Source organism: Marmota monax, unplaced genomic scaffold, assembly GCF_021218885.2.
Source record: "Marmota monax isolate L192 unplaced genomic scaffold, Marmota_monax_Labrador192_F-V1.1 WCK01_AAM20220418_F8-fsc00005, whole genome shotgun sequence".
NCBI classification, from domain to species: Eukaryota; Metazoa; Chordata; class Mammalia; order Rodentia; family Sciuridae; genus Marmota; species Marmota monax.
This window is the reverse complement of record NW_026692254.1, coordinates 29,417,614-29,442,634: the sequence shown is the minus strand read 5'-3', so window position 1 is coordinate 29,442,634 and position 25,021 is coordinate 29,417,614. Positions and strand designations below refer to the sequence as shown.

General features: G+C 40.4%; 1 protein-coding gene across 5 annotated transcripts in view; it reads right to left on the bottom strand.

Annotated features, from left to right (window-relative positions):
- Positions 1-322: 322 nt before the first annotated feature.
- Positions 323-25,021, bottom strand: part of Pde8a (phosphodiesterase 8A) — a 162,982-nt gene continuing 138,283 nt past the window's right edge. For 4 of the 5 annotated variants that reach the window (XM_058577445.1, XM_046438187.2, XM_058577451.1 and 1 more), the window contains 11 exons: positions 23,398-23,472; positions 20,478-20,548; positions 20,059-20,223; positions 18,841-18,889; positions 18,488-18,623; positions 17,109-17,307; positions 15,082-15,299; positions 11,109-11,241; positions 8,747-8,914; positions 2,251-2,380; positions 323-1,662 (listed from right to left, as the gene is read on the bottom strand). In XM_058577445.1, coding sequence (XP_058433428.1) covers positions 1,556-1,662; positions 2,251-2,380; positions 8,747-8,914; positions 11,109-11,241; positions 15,082-15,299; positions 17,109-17,307; positions 18,488-18,623; positions 18,841-18,889; positions 20,059-20,223; positions 20,478-20,548; positions 23,398-23,472 — 1,451 coding nt within the window. In that variant the 3' untranslated portion in view covers positions 323-1,555. The remainder of the gene's footprint in view (positions 1,663-2,250; positions 2,381-8,746; positions 8,915-11,108; positions 11,242-15,081; positions 15,300-17,108; positions 17,308-18,487; positions 18,624-18,840; positions 18,890-20,058; positions 20,224-20,477; positions 20,549-23,397; positions 23,473-25,021) is intronic. The other variant, XM_046438195.2, reaches the window with a different exon arrangement.

Sequence of the window (25,021 nt, the reverse complement as noted above, 5' to 3'; positions counted from 1 at the left end):
AATGATCAGACTGCCTTAATACAGAAAAAAGGATCCTTTGTTTCCCTAGACAAAGAGACCCCTTCAGGCTGGCCCTGTTGGCCCTCCACTGTTCTGACATCTCTTAATGGGTACCAGGTACCCAAAGACCCATCTTTGAGCAAAGTCTCTCTGTCATCCCTCTCATGTGCCCTAGGCTGCTGAATTAAAGTTAATTCCAATAATTTTCAATATAATCATCTGGACTCATGCCACCTTGGAAAAATCATTCACTAATCTGGTCTGTAAAATAAAGATGTATTTGTTGAGAAAAAGATTAACCCAAAGAAAGGGCAACAAATGATTTCTTAAAAACAAAAAGTTTAATTTCATTTTTATCTGGAAAAAACATACCAGCTTAAAATGAAACAACTAATGCTTTGACCTGTCATCAAGTGTCATTTTTTTATGGCATTATGCTTATTCAAAATGTGAAGATACAGAACCCTTATAAATTTCTGGAATCAAAGATTCCCCACTGCAGATGAAAACTGGTTGGTTATAAAATGTCAATTCATTAAATATTCCATGTTTGTTTGCATTTTATTTTTATAGGGAATGTTTTTTAGAAACAGTACAAAATGAAGCAGACTTTTGGAAATCCAATTATAGAATTTTAAGAAAAAGTTATTAAGTCCTAATTTTTCTTTACAAATCAAGAAGGGTGTAATTTTACTTTGGGATGTCACTTGCAAAGCACATCAATCAGCCTGTTCAGAGCCTAGATTCTATATGATGAAAGGAGTCTTCTCCTTTAGTTCTCTACTATAAGTCCAAACCAAACCATTTTTTTTTCAAATAGTATCAATCAGAAAGGAGTTTAACATACACAAATATTTCTATAGTGAAGTAAAAATGTATCATTTTTTAATTTGCATTATGAAAATAAGTCTGTACACCAAGTAATGCATAATGATACCAATCGTGTAAATTTGGTCATGGCGTGTGATGTTGGCTTTGGCTTTGAAGTGTTTTTAAACTCATAGAAAATATGGACTTCCAATAAAATAAATAAACATTTTAATAACTGATTAATAATCAACTACAAAATTTCTCTTTTGTTTATTTGCTACTCAATTTTAAAAGAGAAGTCACTTTCAGTAGTGTTCCAAAGTGAGTGATTGCACCTTCTATGATGTGAAAAAAGTTGCTAAAGATCCGATTGCCACTAGCTGTTCTGAAGTGCTGAACATATTTGAGAGCAACTGTTTGCAGACAGACAGTCTGTCACTGGCAGGAAATCCATCAGTACCCCTCTGTAGGTATGACCGAGGCTTCATGTGAACAGGAGGCTGATGCAAACTGGTTCTCAGGTGCTTTTCTGAAGAGCCCCTGCAGCCCTTGCTAGTGGCCAAGGCTCACATTATGGTATCGGTTGGTGACTGCAGGTGGTTACTGATGTCACCATGTGTTTTACAGGCTTTGCAGATGAGGGAATGGTTCTGCTTAATACTGAAGGCCTAAGGAACTCTGGCTGCCCTCAGGAATTCCAAATGACTGGAGGCACAAGATTTCAGGGCCCATGAGGCCTCCTGCTCTACTCAGGAGGAGGTCGGAGGCTCCGAAGCTTCATTTCATCCAGTCCTTTCCAGTATTTAAAGTTGTTGTCAAGATGCTGCATTAAGTCAGGAAGGTCCACAAAGGCTGGAGAGAAAGACAGGAATGCAATGTCCTTTTGTGACTTTGTTAAACAGATTTAGGCTTGCCTTTTTTTCTTTTTTTCCCCTAGACTGGGGATGGAACCCAGAACCCTCCACAATTCTAGGCAAGAGCTCACCACTGAGCCACACCCCAGCCCCTAGTTTTAGTGAGAGCATTTTAAGGAACAGAGACAGATGGAGTAGGCACATAATGCCAAGGAGATGTGGGAAAACACACCCAGAAGCTGGAATGAAATTAACTCCTGAATCAGCCCTAGCACTCTGATCAGCTTCACTGGATCTGGCATTTATCTGTTGTGCAGCCCTCAGGGCACAAGGAGCCCAGGGAATATCAGTGGGGTCTTTTTCTCTGATAATCTTTTATTTGATAGGCTTTTTGCCCCCTCCTGCAGGTTGGGGTATTAGTGAGAAAATGCACAAAGAACACCCATCCCTCCATGATGGTTCATTTCTTCTCATCCCCTCTTAAAAGTCTAAGCCCCAAAGTGTGTTCTGGGTTCAGATGCACTATTTGCTATTTAATATGCAGTTTCTTGTTTTTTAAAGGAAGATATGCTATAAGATTTCTTACCGTCCCAAGCATCAAACATGTCTGTGATGAAGTAATCTATAAAAGAGATCTGGGATTTGGGGATGCTGCAGGTGTTTCTGTCAAAAACCGGCATTACCACAGGCAAGTTCTGCTGCTTCTCTTCATCAGTCTGCAAAGCAGAAAATGTCCAGGTCTCCAGATCCATGTCTGGCTCCATCCCACTTCTGAGCAGCCCTTCCCTGATGTCCCCTGGTAGCTTGTGGGGAGAAGCCGCACAGCGCTAATCAAGCAAACTAGATGCCACGTTGTTCTGAGTGGGAAGGATTCCATGCTGAGGGGCTTGAGGATCCCCCAACTCAATCCAAAATCTAGAAGTCTTTTAGGTAAGAGTTTCAAATGGTATCTGCAGTCAGCCAGCTGTCTACTGCCATCCTTCCATTGTGGGGAAGGCCCCCTTAATTGGGCTCCATAGTAAGAAACAGCCCCATTCACAGAGAAGCATCTAGTGGCTGCTTCTTATCTACCACTGAATTATCTTACTTAAAAAGGTTCTGAATAGACCTCTAACTAGTAAGGAGATTGGATCAACAGCTAAAAATCCTTCATACAAAAGAAATTCTGGGTCAGATGGCTTTACTGGTGAATTCTATGAAACATTTTTAAAGAATTAAGGGGCTGGGGACGTAGCTCAGTGGTGGAGCATCTGCCTAGCAGGCATAAGGCCCTGAGTTCAATCCCCAGCACCACCAAAAACAAAACAAATATTTAAAGAATTAAGAGTCCTTCTCACGCTCTTCCAAGAAGTTGGACAGGAAGAAACACTTTCTAACTCATTCTGAAATTGAGCAGCACTGTATCAACAAAGCCAGACAAAGACGCTACCAAAAAAACTATAGGCCAGAATACTTTATGAATGTTGATATAAAAATCCTCAACAAAATACTAGGATGAATTTAGTATATTAAAAGGACCATGACCGCAGAATTTTTTCCTGGAATGTAAGGATGGTTCAACACATGAAACTCAATAAAAGAATAAAGAAAAAGCCCTATATGATCTAAACAGTAAATTTTATGTATATAAATTTTACCACAAAAAAAGGAAAGAAACCTGTGTCCCAAAGTGCTTGCAGAATTTTATATACCTGTCACTGATAGCAGTCTAGTTACCTCACATTTTCACCAACATCTGATCAGTTTTTAAATTGTTAGCCATTCTGCTGGATATGTGGTAATATTAATTTCAATTTTCCTGATGAATAATGATGTGCAGTACTTTTTCATGTGCTTATTGGCCATTCATAGTATTTTTTTAAATATTTACTTTTTAGGTGCAGATGGACACAACACAATGCCTTTATTTTAATGTGGTGCTAAGGATTGAACCCGGGTCCCACCAGTGCTAGGTGAGCGCTCCACCGCTGAGCCACAATCCCAGCCCCATTCATAGTATTTTCTTTTTGTCTAGTAAAATAATTGCCCATTTTTAATTGGTGTTTGTCTTTTACTATTATGTCGTAGTTCTTTAAATACCCTGGACAGAATTCTTTGTCAGAAATGACGTGTGAATACTTCCTTCTAGTGTGACTTGCCTACTCATTTTCTTGTCTGTGTTTGGAAGAACAGGGTTTTTTTGGTGGTAGTGGTTGGGGGTTGAGGCTTGAACCCAGGGCCTTGTGCATGCTAGGCAAGTGCTCTGCCAACCGAACTACATCCCCATCCCTGGATAAGTATAATTTTTAGCAAAGTCCAATTTTCTTTTTATGGTTATTGCTTTCTGTACCTAAGACATCTTTGTCCATTTCCAAGTCACTGAGGACATTCTGCTGTGGTTTCCTCTAAAAGTTTCATGGTTTTAGCTTTTGTATACAGATCTATGATTCACTGTGAACTGATAATTCTCTATGGCATGAGACAGGAGGAGTTGTGGTTCTTTTGTTTTCTTGGCACAGAGATATCCTCTCACTCTAACAACACTTACTGAAAAAAATTTGCTTTCCCTACCGTTTGTATAAATGTGATCTGTTTCTATTTCTTTCCTTAGATGTATCTGCTATCTTTACACTAGTACCACACTGTGTTGGTTACTGTATTAAAGCCAGATATTAAGTCTTCCAACTTTTTTTTTTTAAGTTTGGTTTACTTATTCAAGGTCCTTCACATTTCCATATACAATTCAGATTCCATTTTTTCAAATTCTCCAACTGGGATTGTATCAAATTGAGACATCAATCTGGGAGAAATCAAATCTTAGCATTTGTACCTTCTGATATATGAACATAGTATATACCTCGCTATTTATTCAGGTGTTCGTTAATTTCTCAGCAATGTTTTGTGATTTTCATTGTTAAGGTCTAGTCATCTGTAAGTAATTTTTTGCTTTTTGCTATTATAAACAGGACTGTATTTTTAGTTTCATTTTCTGATTGCTGCTAGTACATAAAACACAACTGACTGAGGTATATTGATATTGTTAAATCAAATTTACCTATTAATGCTAGTAATTTTTGTACCTTCCTTTGGAATTTTTACATAAAAAGTGTCACCTGCAAATAGAACAAACATTTATACTATTTTCTGTTCTTTATGACTGTTTTTTCCCCCTTGTTTATTGTCATGGCAAGAATAGGCACCCTTGCCTTATATCCAGTCTTGGGGATTCAATACTGCACCATTAAATATATAATGTTAGCTAAGTTTTTGTAAATTTTTTTTAAAAAAGTAATTTCTATCTTGTTCAAGTTTGCTAATAGTTTCTATGATGAGTAAATGTTGAATTGACATTGTTTTTCTGTACCTATAATCTCGTGTGTTTTTTCTCCTTCATTCACTTAGTAAGATAATTTAAAATAATTTGTTTTTCTAGTAGTAAATTAACATTGCATTACTGGGAACAACCGATTTGGTGATGACATATTATCCCCTCTACATATTAATTTGATTAAATGCTCTGCATCCATGCTCATGAGAATAATAAACTGTGATTTTTTTTTCTCCTGGTATTTTCTCTGTCAGTTTTAGGTAACAGGCCTCATAAAATGAGATTCTCTATTTTTTGTTACAATCTGTAAGAGGGACATTATTTCTTCCTTAAAAGGTTGATATAAAGATTCCTCAGTTTTCGTTGTGGGAGAGTTTTTTAATAGGGTTTCTTTAAAAAGGATTTACATAGGTTAGTTTTGGTAGGTTTCAAGGAATCTGTCCTTTAAGTTGTCAAATATGTTAGTATAAAGTTCACAATTATTTATTATCCTTCTAAAGTCTGAGACTTATTGTGACTATCCCCCTTTCATTTCTGATATTGGTTATTTGTGATCTCTTTTCCTCTTGATTAGTCTGGGTGTACTTACCAATTTCATTAATTAATCTTATTAAAGAACCAACTTTTGGCTTTAAATTTTTACTGTTTTCTAGTAGCTTGAGGTATTTCTTTTTCCCCAATAATAAAGTAAAATTATAAATCTTCCTCTAAGCACTGTTTAAGCTGCATCCCAAAATTTTATTTTTATTATCATTTAATTTTAATTATTTTCTCATTTGCCTTATGTTTGACCCATGAATTATTCAGAAGTGTTTGATTTCTAAATGTTTGGTATTTTCCTAGATATCTTACTTTTAATTATTTCTGATTTAATTGTACTGTGGTCAGAGAACATATTCCATCTGATTTTTTTCCCCCCTGAGGCTAGCCTCAAACCTTTTTTAAATTTTTATTGGTTCTTTTTATTATACATGAGAGTAGAATTCATTTTGATATAATTATAGAAGCATGGAATATACCTTATTCTGAGTAGGACCCCATGCTTATGGATGTACACAATGCTGGGATTTACTATGTGCATTCATATATGTACATAGGAAAATTATTTCAGACCGGCCTCGACCTTGTGATCCTCCTGCCTCAGCCTCTCGAGTCACTTGGATTGCTGACAGGCACCACCATGCCAGCTTCAGCCTCTGCTTTGAAACCTTGAGTGAAAAGCAAAAACCAACCAACCAACCAACCAGACTCTTGAGTGTTTAGTCCTAGCTTTTAGGATACCTGTGTTTGGCACTTAAGGCCCTGAAAGAAACATCACCCTATTTGCCGGCTGTATCCTTAGCTCTACTGTTCTTCTTCAGAAAATCCAAAAGCCAATTATTTCACATAAAGATGAGGGCCAGGACTGCAAGACCTTCTAAACAAGACCCAGCTCCTCTGCTGATGCATGTACACGTGGTCCTAAGGGGTGATCACAGGACTGCTGTAGTTAGGTACACAATGAAGGGGAGGACCAGAGGGAGATTAGATCAGTGGTGAAGCTCATCACCGAAGACCACATGGAAATGAGAGCATGAATTAGGCAATGAGCCTCCATCCCCCATTTCTCTATGTCAGTTTTCCAGGAGAAGTTTAATAATGGGGATTCAGAGGTCAAGGCTGTGCACCTTGAATGTGTCTTGGTTCATCTTCTGGTCCCTCCTGGAACCCACCCCCAGCAACAAAGGGAAGAGGCGAGGGACCTGATTTCCCAACCTGTCTTCCAATCTCTGCTCCTCCATCTGATTTTTTTTTTTTTTTTTTGCGGGAAGGGGGTACCAAGGAATGAACTCAGGGTCACTCAACAACTGAGCCACATCCCCAGCCCTATTTTGTATTTTATTTAGAGACAGGATCTCATGAGTTGCTTAGTGCCTCTCACTTTTGCTGAGGCTGGCTTTGAATTTGTGATCCTCCTGCCTCAGCCTCCCGAGCCTTTGGGATTATAGGAGTGCACCACTGTTCCTGGCCTCCATCTGATTTTAATCCTTTCTGAAGGCCCAGCCCATGCTCCATCTTGGTGAGTGCACCCTTTTAGTTAAAGGCTGTGTGTCCTGCAGACAGCCTCTGTATTCTCTAAGTAGTAACTTAAGTCAGTTGGCTGACCTTATTTAGATCTCTTGTGTCTTCACTGATACTTTAATCTGGTTCTGTCAATAGATGAATGGGGGTTTTAAAATCTGATTGCAGAATTGTCTATTTCTCTCTTTGATTCTGTCATTTTTGCTTCATTTATTTTGAAACTGATATTAGGTTTCTATACATTTATAATTATTATGTGTTCTTATAGAACCGAACCTTTTATCATTATAAAGTCTCCCATTGTATCTCTGGAAATATCCTTTGTTTTGATGTCTATTTTGTCTGAAATTAATATGGCCAGTCCAGTCTTCTTATACTTTAAATCTGCATGGTATATCTTCTTCCATCTATTTATTCTAAACCTATCTGTTCTTTATATTTAAAATATGTCTTCTAGACTCTGTATTGTTTTGTTTTTTTAAACCAATGCTGAAGAATGTCCTTTTAAGGGAAGTGTTTTGTCCACTAACATTTTAATGGAACTGAATTTAATAGTATTGATATTGTTTGTCAGAGCTAGCATGTTACTGTTTTCTTTGTTCCCTTGTTTTTTTTTCCTGTTTCTCCCTTGAAATATTCTATTTTAATATATTTTCAATTCCATTATAGTATGTCTATTAGTTTTTAGACTACAGTGATTGCTCTTGGGATTACTATGTATCCTTCACATTGGACTCCACTGAGCTAATACTGTAACACTTTGTGTAAAATCTAGAACCTTGGACCCTTGTTAAGTCTATTTTCTTTCTTTCATTCTTTGTTTTAGTTGTCATATAGACCTTACAGCTATACATTATACATCCTATGATACAGTGTTAGAAGTTTTGTTTAAAATGGTCCTTTTTGTTTAAAATGGTTTAAAATTCAGAGAAATTTAGAGAACAAAAAAGTCACCCAGGTATTTACCTGTTTAGGTGCTTTTCATTCCTTCTTGAAGATCCAGGTTGGCACATCATTTCCTTTCAGCCTTAAGCACTTCCTTTAACAATTCTTGTATTGTAGATTTACAGGTAATGTATTAGTTTTTCCTTATCTGAGAATTTTTTTGAAATATTTTTCTTTGATTCTTGAAGGACATTTCACTGGATATAAAGTTCTGGGTTGACAATTTTCTTCTAATAGAAATTTAAAGATGTTTCAGTGTCTTCTGGCCTTCACGGTTTCTGACAGGAAGTCAGAAAACATGAGATCATTTTTCTTCTGATAAGTCAAGTGTTATTTTTCTCTGGCCAATTTCAAGATTTTTTTCTGTATCTTTGACTTGCCTCACAATTTAATCCTCAACAGGCTTTTGGAATCTGTATGCATGTCCTCTATCAAATCTGGAAAATTCTTAGATAATATATGTTCTGATTTTTTTTTCCCCTAACCCAAGACAATATGGAGGACAGATGACTCCCTTAAAGTGTTTTTAGGAGAAATCTGTCAACCCAGGATTCCATACCCAGCAAAAATTTCTGCAAGAATGAAGACAGAATAAACAAGTTCTCAGATAAATGAAAACAAAACTCATTATCAGTAAATATGCAATACAAGAAATGTTCTTCAGGGACAGGATTTCTTTAAGAATTCTATTTCCTGGTTTTAAGTCCTTTACCACTGATGATTTCCATCTGTGTGTGTGTGTCAAGGTACTTATGAGGCACCATCTTACCTGAGAAAAATATTCTTCTGAGATGCGTGCAGCCCACTCAATGCAGTGCTCCAGGGGCCGGCAGGGGTTGGACACATCAGCACATTTAATCAGCATTCGTTTGATCAGAGTGCGGTTCTCTGGAGCCCTGAGCATAGTGTTTACGGCTTCCTGGTCTTTTTCAGTTTCCTGAAACATGAGAAGAATTCAAAGTGATCAAAATGGGTCCTTTGTGCCAAGCCCCCTCTTACTTGGTAGGGCCCCACTGTAAGCACAAAAAAGCTTTGGCCAGGATCCATAGAGTTAAGGGTCTCACAAAACAGCTCAGCAGGACCAGGGGCTGGCGCACACACCCTTCCCCTTGCCTCTTCCTTCTTTTCCTCTTACTCCTAAATCTTTTACAGTTGCCTTTTTCTTTCTGTTCCACTATTTCTCTTTCCCTCTTTCTTACTGAAGATCAGTTTTATTTTTTTATTATACTTACTAAAAAAAAGTATGAACTGGAAAAAAATAAAACAATTTTTCCATCCTCATAACAAAGGGGTTCTTGTGGTCCCTCAGGCTTCCTGCTTCCTACAACACAGGCCTCTGATAGGTGTGTGTTTGGGGAATTTTTAGCCTTCAGTATACCTAGATCATTCAGATATAGTGATATTCCATTATGCTGCTATAAAATTTTTGATGTACAAAAGACTTAAGTCATTCTCTTTTAATTTCCACTCACAAGAAGACTTTATGGAGAACGTGGAAAGTTTTACTATTAAATTTTATAAAAGAACACTGGGATCAGAGGTGAAATAACCAATCCAGAGCTCCCCAGCTAAGCCAGGATAAGAACTTAAGTTCTACCTTTTAGTCCCACATCCTCCCACTCACATGCTGTCTCCTTCACGAGGAGCCCTGGTCCATAGTGTAACAGACCACCTGGCTGTAGGCACTTTGAAGAGAACTTGGGTTGGAAGAGTGCACCAGGGTAGTCAGCAGTGACAGAGCGATCACTCCCTTTTGAGCAGTGTTCCCTTATTAACTGATTTAGACATGTGATTTCAATGTGCAACAGCAGTTGAAGGAGGCCCAACAGTCCCATCTCAGCAGGGACAGATCTACCATCAAGGGGTTAGGTAATAACTAGTAATGAGCAGTGAAATACATGGCAAGGTCACAAGTATTCTTTAAATTACTTCAGGGTCTTCTTTTAACTATTCTCAAAGTGGACGAAAAAGAAAATGGTGACAGTTAATCTGTTAAAAACATAAAAGCATAGGAGCTCACTGGAAGATACATCATGAATAAGAGGTTTAATGGAACTAACTCTTGCCAGACAGGGTCCATTGAGGTTGATGTGAAGCTAGAAATTATGGTCATACATGTCTCCATCTATCTGGGAAGGAAGATTCCTTTAGTAGTTCAGGTGCGCTAAGGTAATTTCTGACCAGCTACTAACCCCACATCAACACAGCTCACATCAACACAGGATTGATAGTAGATGAAGCCCCTCTGAATAGGATGGCTATCATGACAGTTCTGAAGAGGATGAACTAAGGTCAAAAACTCCACTACTCAGGAGTTGAACACCTGACTGGCAAAGGTTGCTGAAGGAGGACCCAAATTTTCAAGTCAACCATAGAACAGTAATAAATTTGGAGAAAGCATTATCTCCTTTATTGTTCTCTGCTCAGAGATGGCCCTCTCTTGAGGGCCTCAGTTTCTGCTCTCACAGTGGATCTGGTGTGATGCCCATCCATCTTATGCCTTAAGCTTCCCCCTCCCCACTATACAGAAACGGAAATGGTACTGAAAACTAGGGCGAGCACTGAGCCATGCCTGTTTCCACAGCTGGGGTCTCCTGCCTGGCTAGATGTTTAATGTTACCCTTGCCAAGTAGTTGTGGATTTCATGCCTCAAATCCACAAATTAGGAGCAAAAATGTTGCCCTGTGACCCAAATTCAGGGTCCTTCCTGACCCCACCCTACTGTGAGGGGAGCTGTTGCTACCATGGAATGAATGTGTCTCAGTGGGGAGTATCCGAGAAAAGGCTCCAACTGGCCCTAGAATGCCCAAGAGGAGAAGAGAGGAGATATTTATGAGAAAGGGAGCAGGAATGGTGAGTTTTCACTCAACTCTTTCTGCTAAGTTTTTATACTCAATGATTTTTTAACCAAATGAAAACCAATTTAGGGCTGGGGATGTAGTTCAGCTGTAGAACGCTGGCCTAGAACATGTGGGGCCCTTATTCCACTCTCTCATACTGCAAAAACAAAAACCAATTCAGTGAAGGAAGGAAGCCCCTCACATGGCTCAGGGACTTGTGATCCATGTTATGCACAACACATAGGCACAGGAGGCCCAGATATGGGTCCTCTTTAAATAAATTTCACTTACCTCATCTTGTTCTAGTGTTGCCAAGGGCTTGTTAACACTATTAACAAATTTGTTGACATGTTCGAAGTGCTTTGTCATTTCTGTGGCTAAGACCATGTCAATAATATTCTGGCGCAGTGTCCGATAGTCATTCCTGTTTCAGATGACAAATAAGAGGCTGCTATAGATTATTTATCCAGACAGGTACTCCTGGAAACAATCTGTTATTCAGGATGCATGTCCACTATGGCTACAAGTACAATGCCACTGTAAGTCTCACTTTGAAAGAATGCGGAAAACTAACCTAAACTAGGGTTCCTCAGAACCCTAAAGAGAGAAATAGAAGAAGATCTTAGAAGATGGAAAAATATACCCTGTTCATGGATAGGCAGAACTAACATCATCAAAATGGCGATATTACCAAAAGTTCTCTATAGGTTTAATGCAATGCCAATCAAAATCCCAACGGCATTTCTTGTAGAAATAGAGAAAGCAATCATGAAATTCATATGGAAAAATAAAAGACCCAGAATAGCAAAAACAATGCTAAGCAGGAAGTGTGAATCAGGCGGTATAGCGATACCAGACTTCAAACTATACTACAGAGCAATAGTAACAAAAACAGCATGGTACTGGTACCAAAACAGGCGGGTGGACCAATGGTACAGAATAGGGGACACAGAAACCAATCCACAAAACTACAACTATCTTATATTTGATAAAGGGGCTAAAAGCATGCAATGGAGGAAGGATAGCATCTTCAACAAATGGTGCTGGGAAAACTGGAAATCCATATGCAACAAAATGAAACTGAATCCCTTTCTCTCGCCATGCACAAAAGTGAATTCAAAATGGATCAAGGAGCTTGATATCAAATCAGAGACACGCCGTCTGATAGAAGAAAAAGTTGGCTACGATCTACATTCGGTGGGGTCGGGCTCCATATTCCTCAATAGGATACCCATAGCACAAAAGTTAATAACTAGAATCAACAAATGGGACTTACTCAAACTAAAAAGTTTTTTCTCAGAAAAAGAAACAATAAGAGAGGTAAATAGGGAGCCTACATCCTGGGAACAAATCTTTACTCCTCACACTTCAGATAGAGCCCTAATATCCAGAGTATACAAAGAACTCAAAAAATTAGACAATAAGAGAACAAACAACCCAATCAACAAATGGGCCAAGGACCCGAACAGACACTTCTCAGAGGAGGACATACAGTCAATCAACAAGTACATGGAAAAATGCTCACCATCTCTAGCTGTCAGAGAAATGCAAATCAAAACCACCCTAAGATACCATCTCACTCCAGTAAGATTGGCAGCCATTATGAAGTCAAACAACAACAAGTGCTGGCGAGGATGTGGGGAAAAGGGTACACTTGTACATTGCTGGGGGGACTGCAGATTGGTGCAGCCAATTTGGAAAGCAGTATGGAGATTTCTTGGAAAGCTGGGAATGGAGCCACCATTTGACCCAGCTATTCCCCTTCTTGGTCTATTCCCTAAAGACCTAAAAAGAGCATGCTACAGGGACACTGCTACATCAATGTTCATAGCAGCACAATTCACAATAGCAAGACTGTGGAACCAACCTAGATGCCCTTCAATAGACGAATGGATAAAAAAAATGTGGCATTTATACACAATGGAGTATTACTCTGCATTAAAAAATGACAAAATCATAGAATTTGCAGGGAAATGGATGGCATTAGAGCAGATTATGCTAAGTGAAGCTAGCCAATCCCTAAAAAACAAATGCCAAATGTCTTCTTTGATATAAGAAGAGTAACTAAGAACAGAGTAGGGACGAAGAGCAGGAGAAGAAGATTAACATTAAACAGGGATGAGAGGTGGGAGGGAAAGGGAGAGAGAAGGGAAATTGCATGGAAATGGAAGGAGACCCTCAGGGTTATACAAAAGTACATTCAAGAGGAAGTGAGGGGAAAGGGAAAAATAATACAAGGGGGAGAAATGAATGACAGTAGAGGGGGTAGAGAGAGAAGAGGGGAGGGGAGGGGAGGGGAGGGGTATAGTAGAGGATAGGAAAGGCAGCAGAACACAACAGACACTAGTATGGCAATATGTAAATCAATGGATGTGTAACTGATGTAATTCTGCAATCTGTATATGGGGTAAAAATGGGAGTTCATAACCCACTTGAATCAAAGTGTGAAATATGATATATCAAGAAATTTGTAATGTTTTGAACAACCAACAATAAAAAATTAAAAAAAAAAAAAGAATGTACTCTATGGGACTGGGTTGTGGCTCAGCGGTAGAGCGCTTGCCTGGCATGTGTGAAACCCTGGGTTTGATCCTCAGCACTGCATATAAATACACAAAGTAAAAAATCCATTGGCAACTAAAAAATATTAAAAAAACAAAACAAAAACAAAAACAAAAACAATGTACCCTGTGATCCAAAATGTTACTACCCAGAGAACTTAGAGGCTAGATCTTCTGAGAGCTGAGAAAATCACAGAAAGTACTTGACAGCTCTTCCTGTAGCCCTTGTTTTTATTTTAATATTTTTTAAATTTGTATTTTTTGAAGAAGCAATCCATATAATTCAAAATTCAAAAGGTATAAAAGAGTATAGAACAAAGTCTCTGTTCAACTTCTTTTCTGCAGTCATCCTGTTCCTTTACCTGGAAACTAAAGTTAGCAGGGTTTTACATATTTTTCCAAAGATGAATGAAATGATGTATCTACAGGTGAATGTGAATGAAACCCAAGTCCATCTCTAAATTCCTAGGATAGAGCAGGAGGTAGTTTTGGGAAATTGGCATATCCTTACAATCCCATATAAAACTTTCTTAAGGGCTGGGATTGTTGCTCAGCGGTAGAGTGCTTGCCTAGCATGGGCGAGACCCGGGTTCGATCCTTGGCACCACATAAAAATAAAGGCATTGTGTTATGTCCATCTACACCTAAAAAATAAATATTTTTTTAAAAAACTTTCTGAAAAACACAAACTGAAACATTTTCTTTCTTCAGCTGATATGCACTATGTCCCTACTATGTACCAGGTGCTAACTGGACTAGATAGGGAAGATACAGTGACATGACACCCAAGACCTTACAGAGCTTGAAAATCTGATCAGATATTATACAAATAAACTTAAAAATTATTTAATAAAAATATGATACATGCTATGAATGAAATTAGGATTGCATAATTAGAAGGCTTAACTGAGTGTGAGGGACCAGGGAAGGAAGATCACCTCTCCAAAGAAATGACACATAAATAGACAATGGTGAGGAGAACCACCGGGCACAGTGGGCATAGGAGTGGCTTCAGGCGAATGTGTAAGATGCCACTTTCTGAACTGCCAAGAGCTCAAGACATCAGCGTTATATTGTTTTCATGAACTGTCAGAATACAAAGGGACCAAACCTTGAAGACACTACGTTAAGTGAGAGAAGACAGTCACAAAAGACCACTTACTACATATGATTCCATTTATAAAAAGTGTCCTGAACTGGGAAATCGATGTGGATGTCCAGGGGTAGGAGGCTGGGTGGGGAACTGGATGTCAAGGGATTGCTGTGGGTTTGAGGGTTTTGTAAGGGATATGAAAAATGCTTTCAAGTGACTGGGTGATGGTTTTACAGCTCTGTGACTACACTAAAGCCTACTGTACACTCCAGATGGGTGGACTTTCTTTAATAACACTGTTTTTATAAAAAGACAGGGACTAGGGCTGGGGATGTGGCTCAAGTGGTAGCGCGCTCGCCTGGCATGCATGCGGCCCGGGTTCAATCCTCAGCACCACATACAAACAAAGATGTTGTGTCCGCCGAAAACTAAAAAAAATAAATATTAAAAAAATTCTCTCTCTCTCTCTCTCAAAAAAAAAAAAGACAGGGACTGGGATGTAGCTCAGTATAGAACACTTACCTAACATGCAGACCTTACATTCTTTGCCCAAGTACCAAAAAAAAAAAAAAAAAAAAAAAAAACCCAACCAACATGTCATTGTTCTTACCTCTCCACATTTTTGAAGATATTGCATTTGTCATCTCTAACAGTCAGCTGGAAGGCCAAGGCTGCGTGATGGCTCTCTAGCACAGCAGTGTCATTGTACAAAATGGCCAGCTCGCTCCCTGCATTGCACAAGAAGGAGTTGGTCCTCCCAGGGTGATCCACATCGTGAATGGTGGCTGCGATGAGAGCAGCGACCTCATCAACTGGATCTAAACTTTCCTGAAAACAGAGATCTTTTTAAAACTGGGGTATGGCACTGTAGACATATATAGCTTCCTCTGCCCTGTTACTTGAAGGTAAGAATACCTCAGATTTCTGAGAAAAGCACATACATTTTCCTCTCTCCACTCTGAAACAGCGATCTCTCCACATATGTGTTTACTAGAGAACATTCTGATACTCAGGATGAACAAGTTAAGGACTTAACCAAATGGAAGGTGTCCTCAACAGACACAAGTTACCTCCTCAGCCAGTCTTTCTCCAAACCTCACAAAAAAGATATTTAGAGATATTTACTTAAACTAACATATGCCAACATTATAAGAGAAAAATAACTTCAAAATATACATTACTTAAACATGGAAAAATTCTTCAAAGGGCCAAAGAACTTAACATAATGAAGACATTACGTTATGTGAGTCAGGAGAAAGGCAGATTTTGAAGAAATTGATAATTTAACATTTATTTCTGTGATACTGACCTAGGAAATTTAGAAGTTTATTGAGACATATGTTCTACTACGAGATCACATTTGAAAATATTCTACAGATACTTGAAAAGAAGGTGTGCATCTAGTAAATCAGCCTTGTCAGTTAATTTGACTTAAATTAAAATTTAATATTCTTAGCTTTAAATGGGTGAATTGTATGGTGTATGAATTATACTTCAATAAATGTTTTTAACTACTTTTGTAAATTTAAATTAGCTCTGAATATATATTTATAGAGTAGTTCAAAAGCAATAAGTATAGTAAAAATGGGTGGTTTTTATATGCTAAGTCATACTGATACAGACGTCCCTTGACACTTGTTTTCATAATTTGTAAAATAGTTCTCTCTGGACTTTTATTCTACCTGTGGTCTTGATCTTTAAAATAACAGAAGAATGAAGGGTAAGGGAAACTGAAAGATCCTGCTCCGAGGTCTGCCTTTCAGAGAGGAATTACCTTTTGCTCAAGCCCTCCACATGCCAGAACATCCTTCACCTTATTCAATTACACATACTAGTCTCGTGTTATGCAGGACAAAATGTGACCAGAAGGCAACAAATCCTGTGGGACTTGGTCTTAGGCAGAAGCTTCAGACACTAAACTACTTTGGCAAGGCCCAAATGTGGCCTGTGTGTCTGAAAGGAATCATCACTCCACTTTAAATCCCTGCAGGAGATGGGAAGCTGCTGCTTCAGACAGAATATCTGGCAGCAATGCAAGCAAGTTCTTGAGAAGGACAGTCAGGAATAACTGTCTAGATGAGAAATGATGGGGACAGGAGGAGGGAGAGATGAATCTGATACCATTTAGATGCAGGATCAGATGTCGAGGGGGAGAGGGCTTGAGGAGCAGAAGAACTGAGGATGATTCTAGATTTCTGACTTGGGTTATCTGGATGAATGATGGACCCTAGACCAGGCAGATAACCTGGGGTGGGAGTAGTGCTGGAGCAAAGATGGCAGAATTGGGCTCTGACCCTCACTGACTAAGAGGTGCTATGCAACAGCTATTTGGCTGCATCTGCCTACAGACTCAGGGTGAGATCCCCACAAGAACCTGTCCTTCCTGGCTCTCTCTCCATGGACCAAATCCTGTTTCTTGTACTCCCACAGAATGGCTGGAAGTAGGTTATGAATTCACATAGTAATTCCTCAGAAATACAAATGTTGCTTCCTGCCTGAATTCTCAAGTGAGCTCTCCATGTGTATGCCAGGCTGCACCTGAGTGGTCACTCTGCCTATCACTTGGTGGAGGCAGAAACACTAGACTCTTCCCCCACTGCTCCTGCCATTAAAAATGGAGTACAAGCATGGGCTCACCTTTATCCTCTGTTTGTATAGAAAATAGGCAGTGGCGTGAAGAACATCAGCAGCATGTGTAGAATTGTGGTAGGGGTTAGAAGAATGATAGTTTGCTTCAATAATTTGTAACCACGATTTCAGTGTTGACTCCGAGCAGTTTAAGAATTCACAGATTCCAAAGTGAGCAAATATTTTGAGACCAAGATAAATCAAAGGTCTACAGATAAAAACATATACCAAATATAAACAAAGAAAAGAAACAGGCTAAGTGTTCTGAGCCCCAAATAGATTCAGATCTAATAAGCAAATCCAAACCAGACTGCAGAGTGTGCAGGGCAGCCAACTGGAGTTGCCTCGGATGTGCTATCCTCTCTGCAGCAGTTGACAACCCTGTGCAGCTTCTAGCTTCAGAGGGCCAAGATGGGTGAGAGCTGGCTGCTCACAATAGCCAACTTCTGGCCCAGCCTCCTTTGGAGTCTCCCCATCTGCTGGGGGGAGGTTTGCTACCTGCCCTTCCTTATTCAGATTTCTACTTGCACTACTGGGTTCCTCAAAATAATCCTTTGTCCAGGCTACTTTTATGCCACTTTGAACCCTATCCTCTCACTGGACTTGCTGGACATATGTCAGATGTCCTGCCTAGAAGAAAATTTCCTGAGAATTACATCTGAGTGGTCTTCTCTACTCCACTTGTCTGTGTTAGGGCCCAGGGAAGTAGAAAATATCAGAAGGTGAACTGATTTTGCATAAGCAAAGTGGAGGCCTCCTGGGGACAGTTTATCCAGACTGGGATGAGTCCTGATAAATCATCCACAGCCCACCAGAGTACACCTCTCCTGAAATCCCTGCCAGTAGCCCTGGTGGCATCAACTGTGTGAATGCCCCCTTTCTGCATGCCAAGCTCACCCCTTTGGTTAACACCTCTCAACCAGCAAGGTACAAAATGAAGCAAGATCCCATTCCTGCCCCTGCTCTGCAATTGAACCCAGATGAGGACAACTGGGGTTTTGAATGTCCCCATGCCTGTCACCAACATGGACAGCTCTTAAAAATGTGTGTGTGTGTTCCTAATCAATGTTGGTTCAAGACTCTGGGTGATGGTAGTGGGGTGTTGCTGCTATTGTCAATAATTACACTACAAAATAAATCAGTATCCTATTTCACGGAAAAAACCCTCCACTATTTGGAGGCATGAAGTCACTTGCTCAGTTTTGTGCTTTCCACTAACCTGCCATCTCTGTGGTATCCAGGCAAGGGCTCCCTCCAGAAAACTCCTTCCTCAGCTTTTCTCCCTAGACCAGGGCCTCGTTCTTCATGCAACCCATGCTCCTTGGCAGGCCTCCTCCATGCAGGCCCCTGGAGCGCAGCTCTCCATCTGCAGAGTTCCCCACACTCACCTATTATGGGTGGCAGCCTCCAGTTCAAAAATATCAAAGTCCCAGTATTCCACATTTTCCAGGCCTCGAGCTATCCGCGATGGGACATCGTGAAGGGAAATGGGAGTGATTATACTATGTGAAACCTGTTGAAGGTCTGCAAAGTGATGTAATGTAGAGACCAAAATTAGTAGGTTAATAGCATTTGCTGTTTCTTAAGGAGGACAGAACTGCATCAAGGGATGGCTGCTTTGTTTCTGAGGCTTTATGATACACCAAGAAACCTCTTACTGATGAGAAAATTTATTTTCATCCATTAAACCTTGACTTTTATTATAGGAAGTGATCCAAAAATTAAAAACAAAAAAACTTACTTTTTGTTGAAAGAACATATTCATTCCCTGATAATCTTCGCAAACCATCCTGATAAAAAAACAAGGAAACAAGAAAAAGAAGTCATGGCTGTTCTTTCCTCTGTGAAAACTCTAGCTGGTCAGCCCCAGAGGATGGCTCAGGGCAGCCCTCCCCTTCCTGAACACCAGGGAGGTTAGCTCCAGACAGGCGTTGGAAGCCCAGCATTCCTGCCTCACTCGGGGGCTGCTCTGGTATCTTAGAGACAACTCCCCTCTGCCCTCAGTCTTTCCCCACCATTTTCTTGCTACTCTCTTCACCCTAAGGACACTGTATCTCTATGGAACACTGGATCTTTTCTTGCCTTCTAAGTGACTTCAGTTTCCCCTGGTGACTTTCCTGGGCTCCTCTCCACTGCTCCCAGAGCTTGGGGCCTGGTTTGTAGGCACCCATCTGCTTCAGTCCATGGTCCTTCTCATCTGACTTCCAGGGGACTTGCCCACCCTGCTCCCATCATTCTCATTCCTGGCCTACAGGCTGGAGAAGCCTTTGTCACAAGGCCACAGTTAGAGAGCCATTCTACCTCCAATAGTTTGCCTAAAACCCTATTTTTATGAAATCAAATGGTGAATTCAATTCCTAACCAAGAAAACAGCTGGCAGAGAAGAATGGATGAGCTGTGTTCTTGTGAGAGCTCCACTCTAGACAAGCTAGAGAAGGCGTCCAGGGTCCCCCAGGAATTTACACACAAAACCCCCTTCTAGTGACATTCTCTTCCTATGGCCTTTTTTCCTCTGTAGTTATCCAAACTGGAATGCTTTGGAGGGGAAACTTCCCCACCCACCGGCACCTTTTTAGACACATATGCCAGGAAAAAGACAGTCTTCCTGTTTTGCAATTTGAGATGCAACATTCAATATGTGTTTTTCTGTCCCAGTTTTCTAAGACTTTAATAAAAAGTTTTATTTAAATAAATTACTCATTAAAACCTCAGGAACACTGGAGACTGGGACCAGTAAACTGTCTAGAATATTGTCCATCCTTCTCTGCTCCAGACTGAGGTTCCCTAGGAGGTGAGCAGCAGGTGGGTGACAGCTGGGCAGGAGAACAGATGAACCCAGATATGGGGGAGTTTAGTCCTTGATGAGCCCCACACATGATGCCCTGTTTGCCTCTTTGTTTAAACAAATAATCTCTGAGAAAACAAGCTCTTAGCTAATAGCCTGGTCAAATAAACTTACAGACATTAAGCCCCCGACGAGGTCATTGGCATGAGGATCATCATCCTTAGCACCGAACTGTGGTGAATATAACTCAGTGGTTCTCAAAATTTCTAACACACGGTCCAAGGCTTCTGTCACAGGCATGGGACTATTTTCCTGGGCAGCATTGATGATATTGATTACCTACATTATAGAAAGAAAAGATCAAAGTTTCCAACCTTAAAACAATTGGACAGCAATGGGGAGTCAAACTTGACAGTGCTTAACTATGCCACTACACTAACTTAAGACTAGGTAAAATGTTCTTGAAACATCCTCTTCAGCACCACACAACTATAAGAGCCATCTTATTGTTGTGGGTCCCTGTCTTGTCAGGGTAACAATGCCCTGAGAGTACAGGGGTCTCTGCTCAGTGGAGACTGATCACCGCACTTCACCTTGGTGATGGGTGCCTCGATCGTCATGGAATGTATCCGGGCCAGGGAGGAGTGTCGTCTCTGGTTGTTAACTGTGGAGGAAGGATCAGAAATCAGGGTGTGCACAGCCTTGTTCCCTGACAGCCCAGGGATCCCTGACCTCCCTCCCTCTCCAGGCCTCAGTGTGCTCAACTGCATTACGGGAGTGGAGGTGGGGCACGACTAGAGCTGCAGGGCTTCAGAGCTTCCTTCCTATCCTGACAACCTTGCATTCTGGTACAGCCCGCTCTGCTTCCTGCAGTTCTAGGCACTAGGATGCACACATGTCCCCATGGATTAACTACTGATGTCACAGCCACAGAGAAAACAATCTAGCAAGTCAAGGCCAAATAGCCCCTTTTTTGTATCTGTAACAATAGGCTTTATAATTTTTCTGACTTGTGCTCTCCAGGAATAAAAATGTTCTGGAAGACAATGCCACACAGGCTCTTTGTTTTATATATGGCAGGAACAATATTAAATTCACCATTAACTGAAATAAATCACTTTCTGGATAAATTTTAATAAGTCTCTCTGATGTTCTATACTGTTAGGCTTAATCTAGGCTGATTAATAACTGAAATGAAGCAAGTTGCAACTCTTAGGCTCAAAGTAAATTTGTGTTGCTCCTGTCAAGACATGGCTCCTTTGAGGTAGGAGAGGCCTGGGAAATGGATAGGCAGGAGAAACTGATTTAGAGACCACTGTAAATCTGAACACCCACTGTCAGGCCAGCTGCTGCTTTCCCAGAGGCCATCTAGGTCAGGGCCTATTCCACAGCTGATGCATCAGTCTCACTGTACCAATAGAGAAGCTGAGGCCCAAGGAGATACGCTATTCAAAGTTAACCAGGCCGGTGTTCTCAAATGCTTTAAATTTTGGAGACCAACAAAACTTCTTAAATCTAATTATAGTATATAGTTGTCTAATTTCCTTATACAATCAGTCATTAAACAAAAAAACAACTCCTATTTTATCATTGTCAAAAAGGGACTTGTTCTAATTTTAAAATATTATAATAAGCCAGATGCAAGGCAAACACCTATAATCCCAGTCACTTGGAAGCTGAAGCAGGAGGATCACAAGTTCCAGGCCAGACTTAGCAACTTAGCGAGACCCTGTCTCAAAATTTTAAAAAACTTCAAAAATGGTTGTGGATGTAGCTCAGTGGTAAAGCACCCTTGGGTTCAACCCATAGTACCAAAATAAACAAATACAATAAATAAAAAAATCAACAAGTTTATTAAAAAAACAATAGAGATCTATTGTATGTTACTATTAAAGCAATAACAATGTCTTAATTATTTAAAACTGCTAAGAGTAGATTGTAATTGTTCTCATCACACACAAAAAAATAAGGATGTGAAGTAATATATGTATTAATTAGCTCCATTTAGTCATTTTCCAGGGTATAAACCTAGGTGAACCTCAAAAACATTAAAATGAGTGAAAGAAGTTTGACTGAAGAGAATAAGTATGATATGATTCCATTTCCATGAAGCACAAGAAGAGACCGAATTGATTTAGGGTGCTAGAGATCAGTGGTGAAAGGTGTGTGTAAACATAGATTTCCTGTATCTATTTTGTGTGAAGGTTACATGAGCGAAACAGGTTGTCAAAATCCACTGAACTAAAATTTGATATCTGATTAAAAATGATTTCAAAAAGCAAATGATTAAAAAAAACAGAAATGGGGCTGAGGTTGTGGCTCAGTGGTAGAGCGCTCGCCTAGCACGTGTGAGGCCCTGGGTTCAATCCTCAGCACCACATATAAATAAATAAAGATATTGAGTCCAACTACAACTAAAAAATAAATATAAAAAAACCCAGAAATGTACAAAGGCCCAACAGAAGTAATAGAGAATCATGGGAATGCCATGATGATAGCCACACTGAAGATGATGATGGTAGTTAATCCTCAGACAGTCCCTGGGCAGTGCCATCATCCTTAGGATACAGATATGGCAGTGGAAGCACAGAAGTCTACTCTCAAGATGAACCTGGGACTGAACCAAGGTCATTCTGATGCCAAAGCCCATTCTCCTTCCAATAGCACCACACTTTCCCAGCTGGCCCCCAACCCTGCCCTTGCAGCAGGGATGTAATCTGTACAGTCCTCCCAGTGCAAGCACCCACAGCATGTCATCTGAGCTGCACTACAAACCTGTGGAGGGCACCAGGGCAGATATAATTCTAGCTATCTCCTTTACTCTGTTTATCTTTTGAATGAGTAATAGCTAGCCTTGTGTCTTTCCTATTCATCTTTTGGCCAAAGAATGTACATAACTAGCAGTCATATTTGCCTCCTCAGTCTATGAACAATTTTTAGTACATTAAAAATGCCACATCATTCAGGCTATGCATCTCCATGACCTTCTTAAAAAAAAGTTCATGGGGCTGGGGTTGTGGCTCAGTGGCAGAACACTTGCCTAGCATGTGTGAGGCACCAGGTTTGAACCTTAGTACCACATATAAATAAATAAAAAATAAAAGTACGTGAACAACTAAAAAATATTATATTCATTTAGAACTTAAATAATATTTGCTTAATGAGAATCTCACAATCTCCAAATCGGTTCACCCCTTCCCCAAAGGTAAGCTTCCATAGCAAACTGCAAGTTGTAAGGGAATCCTGGAGTTACCAGGTGTCATTATATAACTACAAGAGATCAAATGACATCTGCTGTTGTAGTTTAGAAAATCCACATAGAATATGCAGTAAATGTTTCTTTTCTTTTTCCTTATTCCCTAACTATTAAAAGCTTGAAATGGAGCCAACTGGCAAGGGTGTGGGAGGGAATGGACCCCTTCTGTGGAAGCCTAGTGCAAGGTGACCAGGCCATAAGACTGGGAGGGTGGGTTGGGCATTATCCTATTTTCTTCTCCCATCTTTGTCACTCACCTTCACTTCGAGAGGCAACAGATTTAATGTCGAGTGAGCTTTTCCTCCTGTCTTTATGTTTGCCTGTCTGATTATCTGTGGAAACAATTGGATTATAAATCATCTTTTCAGAGATGTTAACAACATATTAGCAAAGGAAATCAAGCTGAATTTTTAACAACATCAAATTTAAGAACTAGAACACCGTTTAAGATGCCCCCCAAATCAGCGCAGCGTAAAGAAGAACGAAGAACCCAGTCTTGAGGGGGTGGACATTCTCAAAATGTCCTGGAGGGGGCATTCATAAATAAGAGCTTCAACAGTCCCATGATACAAGGCAAGCTTTTCCATCCTTCCCGCCACTCCTCTGTGCACTTGCTGTGTACCCCCTGTGGTACTGGATCCTTCCTGTCTACCCTTGTATCTCCATTTCACAGATGAGGAAATGGAGCCCAGCTGCAGATGTCCATATGGCTGGGCAGGAACTCTGGATGGGCTCTCCTCATGCTCAAGGAGGGGCTTCTCTTGTCTCACTTGGCATCTTCATCTCGACCCTTTCAATCCCCTACTCACAGACGAGACCCCAGTGCAGGCCCTTAGTCCTCCTTCTGTACCATCAAGAAATTTCTCACCTGCTCTTTGTGGAAGCCTGATTGTCTTCTCTGTGGACACAGTGACTTGTCAAGATCACCAATGACCTATTTGTTACTCTGAAGACCACAACTCAGTTCTTAACCCGATCAGACACAACTGCTCCCCTTAAGATTGTCCTGTTTTGTGAAATGCACACTCTCCTCGTTTTCCTTCTACCTCTTAACTGATTCTTCCTTTGCTCCTTTTCTTGGCCCTCTGGTTACTTTCCAAAGTTTCTAGCTTTAGCCTTTCTTCTCTTCTCAGGAAACACAACCTCCGTGGAAGATATTACTCCTTCCTACAGTTTTAATCAATTCCTGCATTATCTGTCTGCCTCTGGCCTCTCTCCTGAGGTCCAGATTTACGACTTACAGATGCCAGTCACTTCCATTTGAACACTCTTCAGGTACTGCAATGGACTCACTGACCCATTTTCTGAAGCTGCTCTTTATTCCAGGTCACAGAACTGCATCTAACTTTTGTTTAAGGTAGAGGCAAGTCATCCATGACTTCTTCCCTTCTCTCCCTCAAATGGTCAACCAAATCCATGAACTCTACCTCCTAAATACCTCTTTCTCTACCCATGCTCTGTCCCTGTCCTAGTTCAGACATTCATCGTAATAACAAGTGTCCTCCAAGACCCCAACCTTGCCCATTCTCTACCGGCAGCACAACAAGCCTGGGCTCAATGGCTCACCAATATTTAGGAAAAGATTTAAACTCTTCAGTGTGGCACCCAGAGGTCCCACAAGATCTGGAACTCCCCTCTAAAGCCATCATCTCACAAACATTGGTACCAACTGCTGCTTGGGAATGTACCTCCTTCCCAACTCTGATCCTCTGTGAAGAGGCAGTTCAGGAACCATAAGCTGTGGGAAATTTTCCCATACCATCCCAATAGAGCAGGGAGATGTCTGGCTTTACTGTCTTCCTTGCCAACTGTGAACAACCTGAGAGCAGGGACAGTCCTCCCTAGGTGACCAGCACTGCACTAGCATATACTAACAGATGC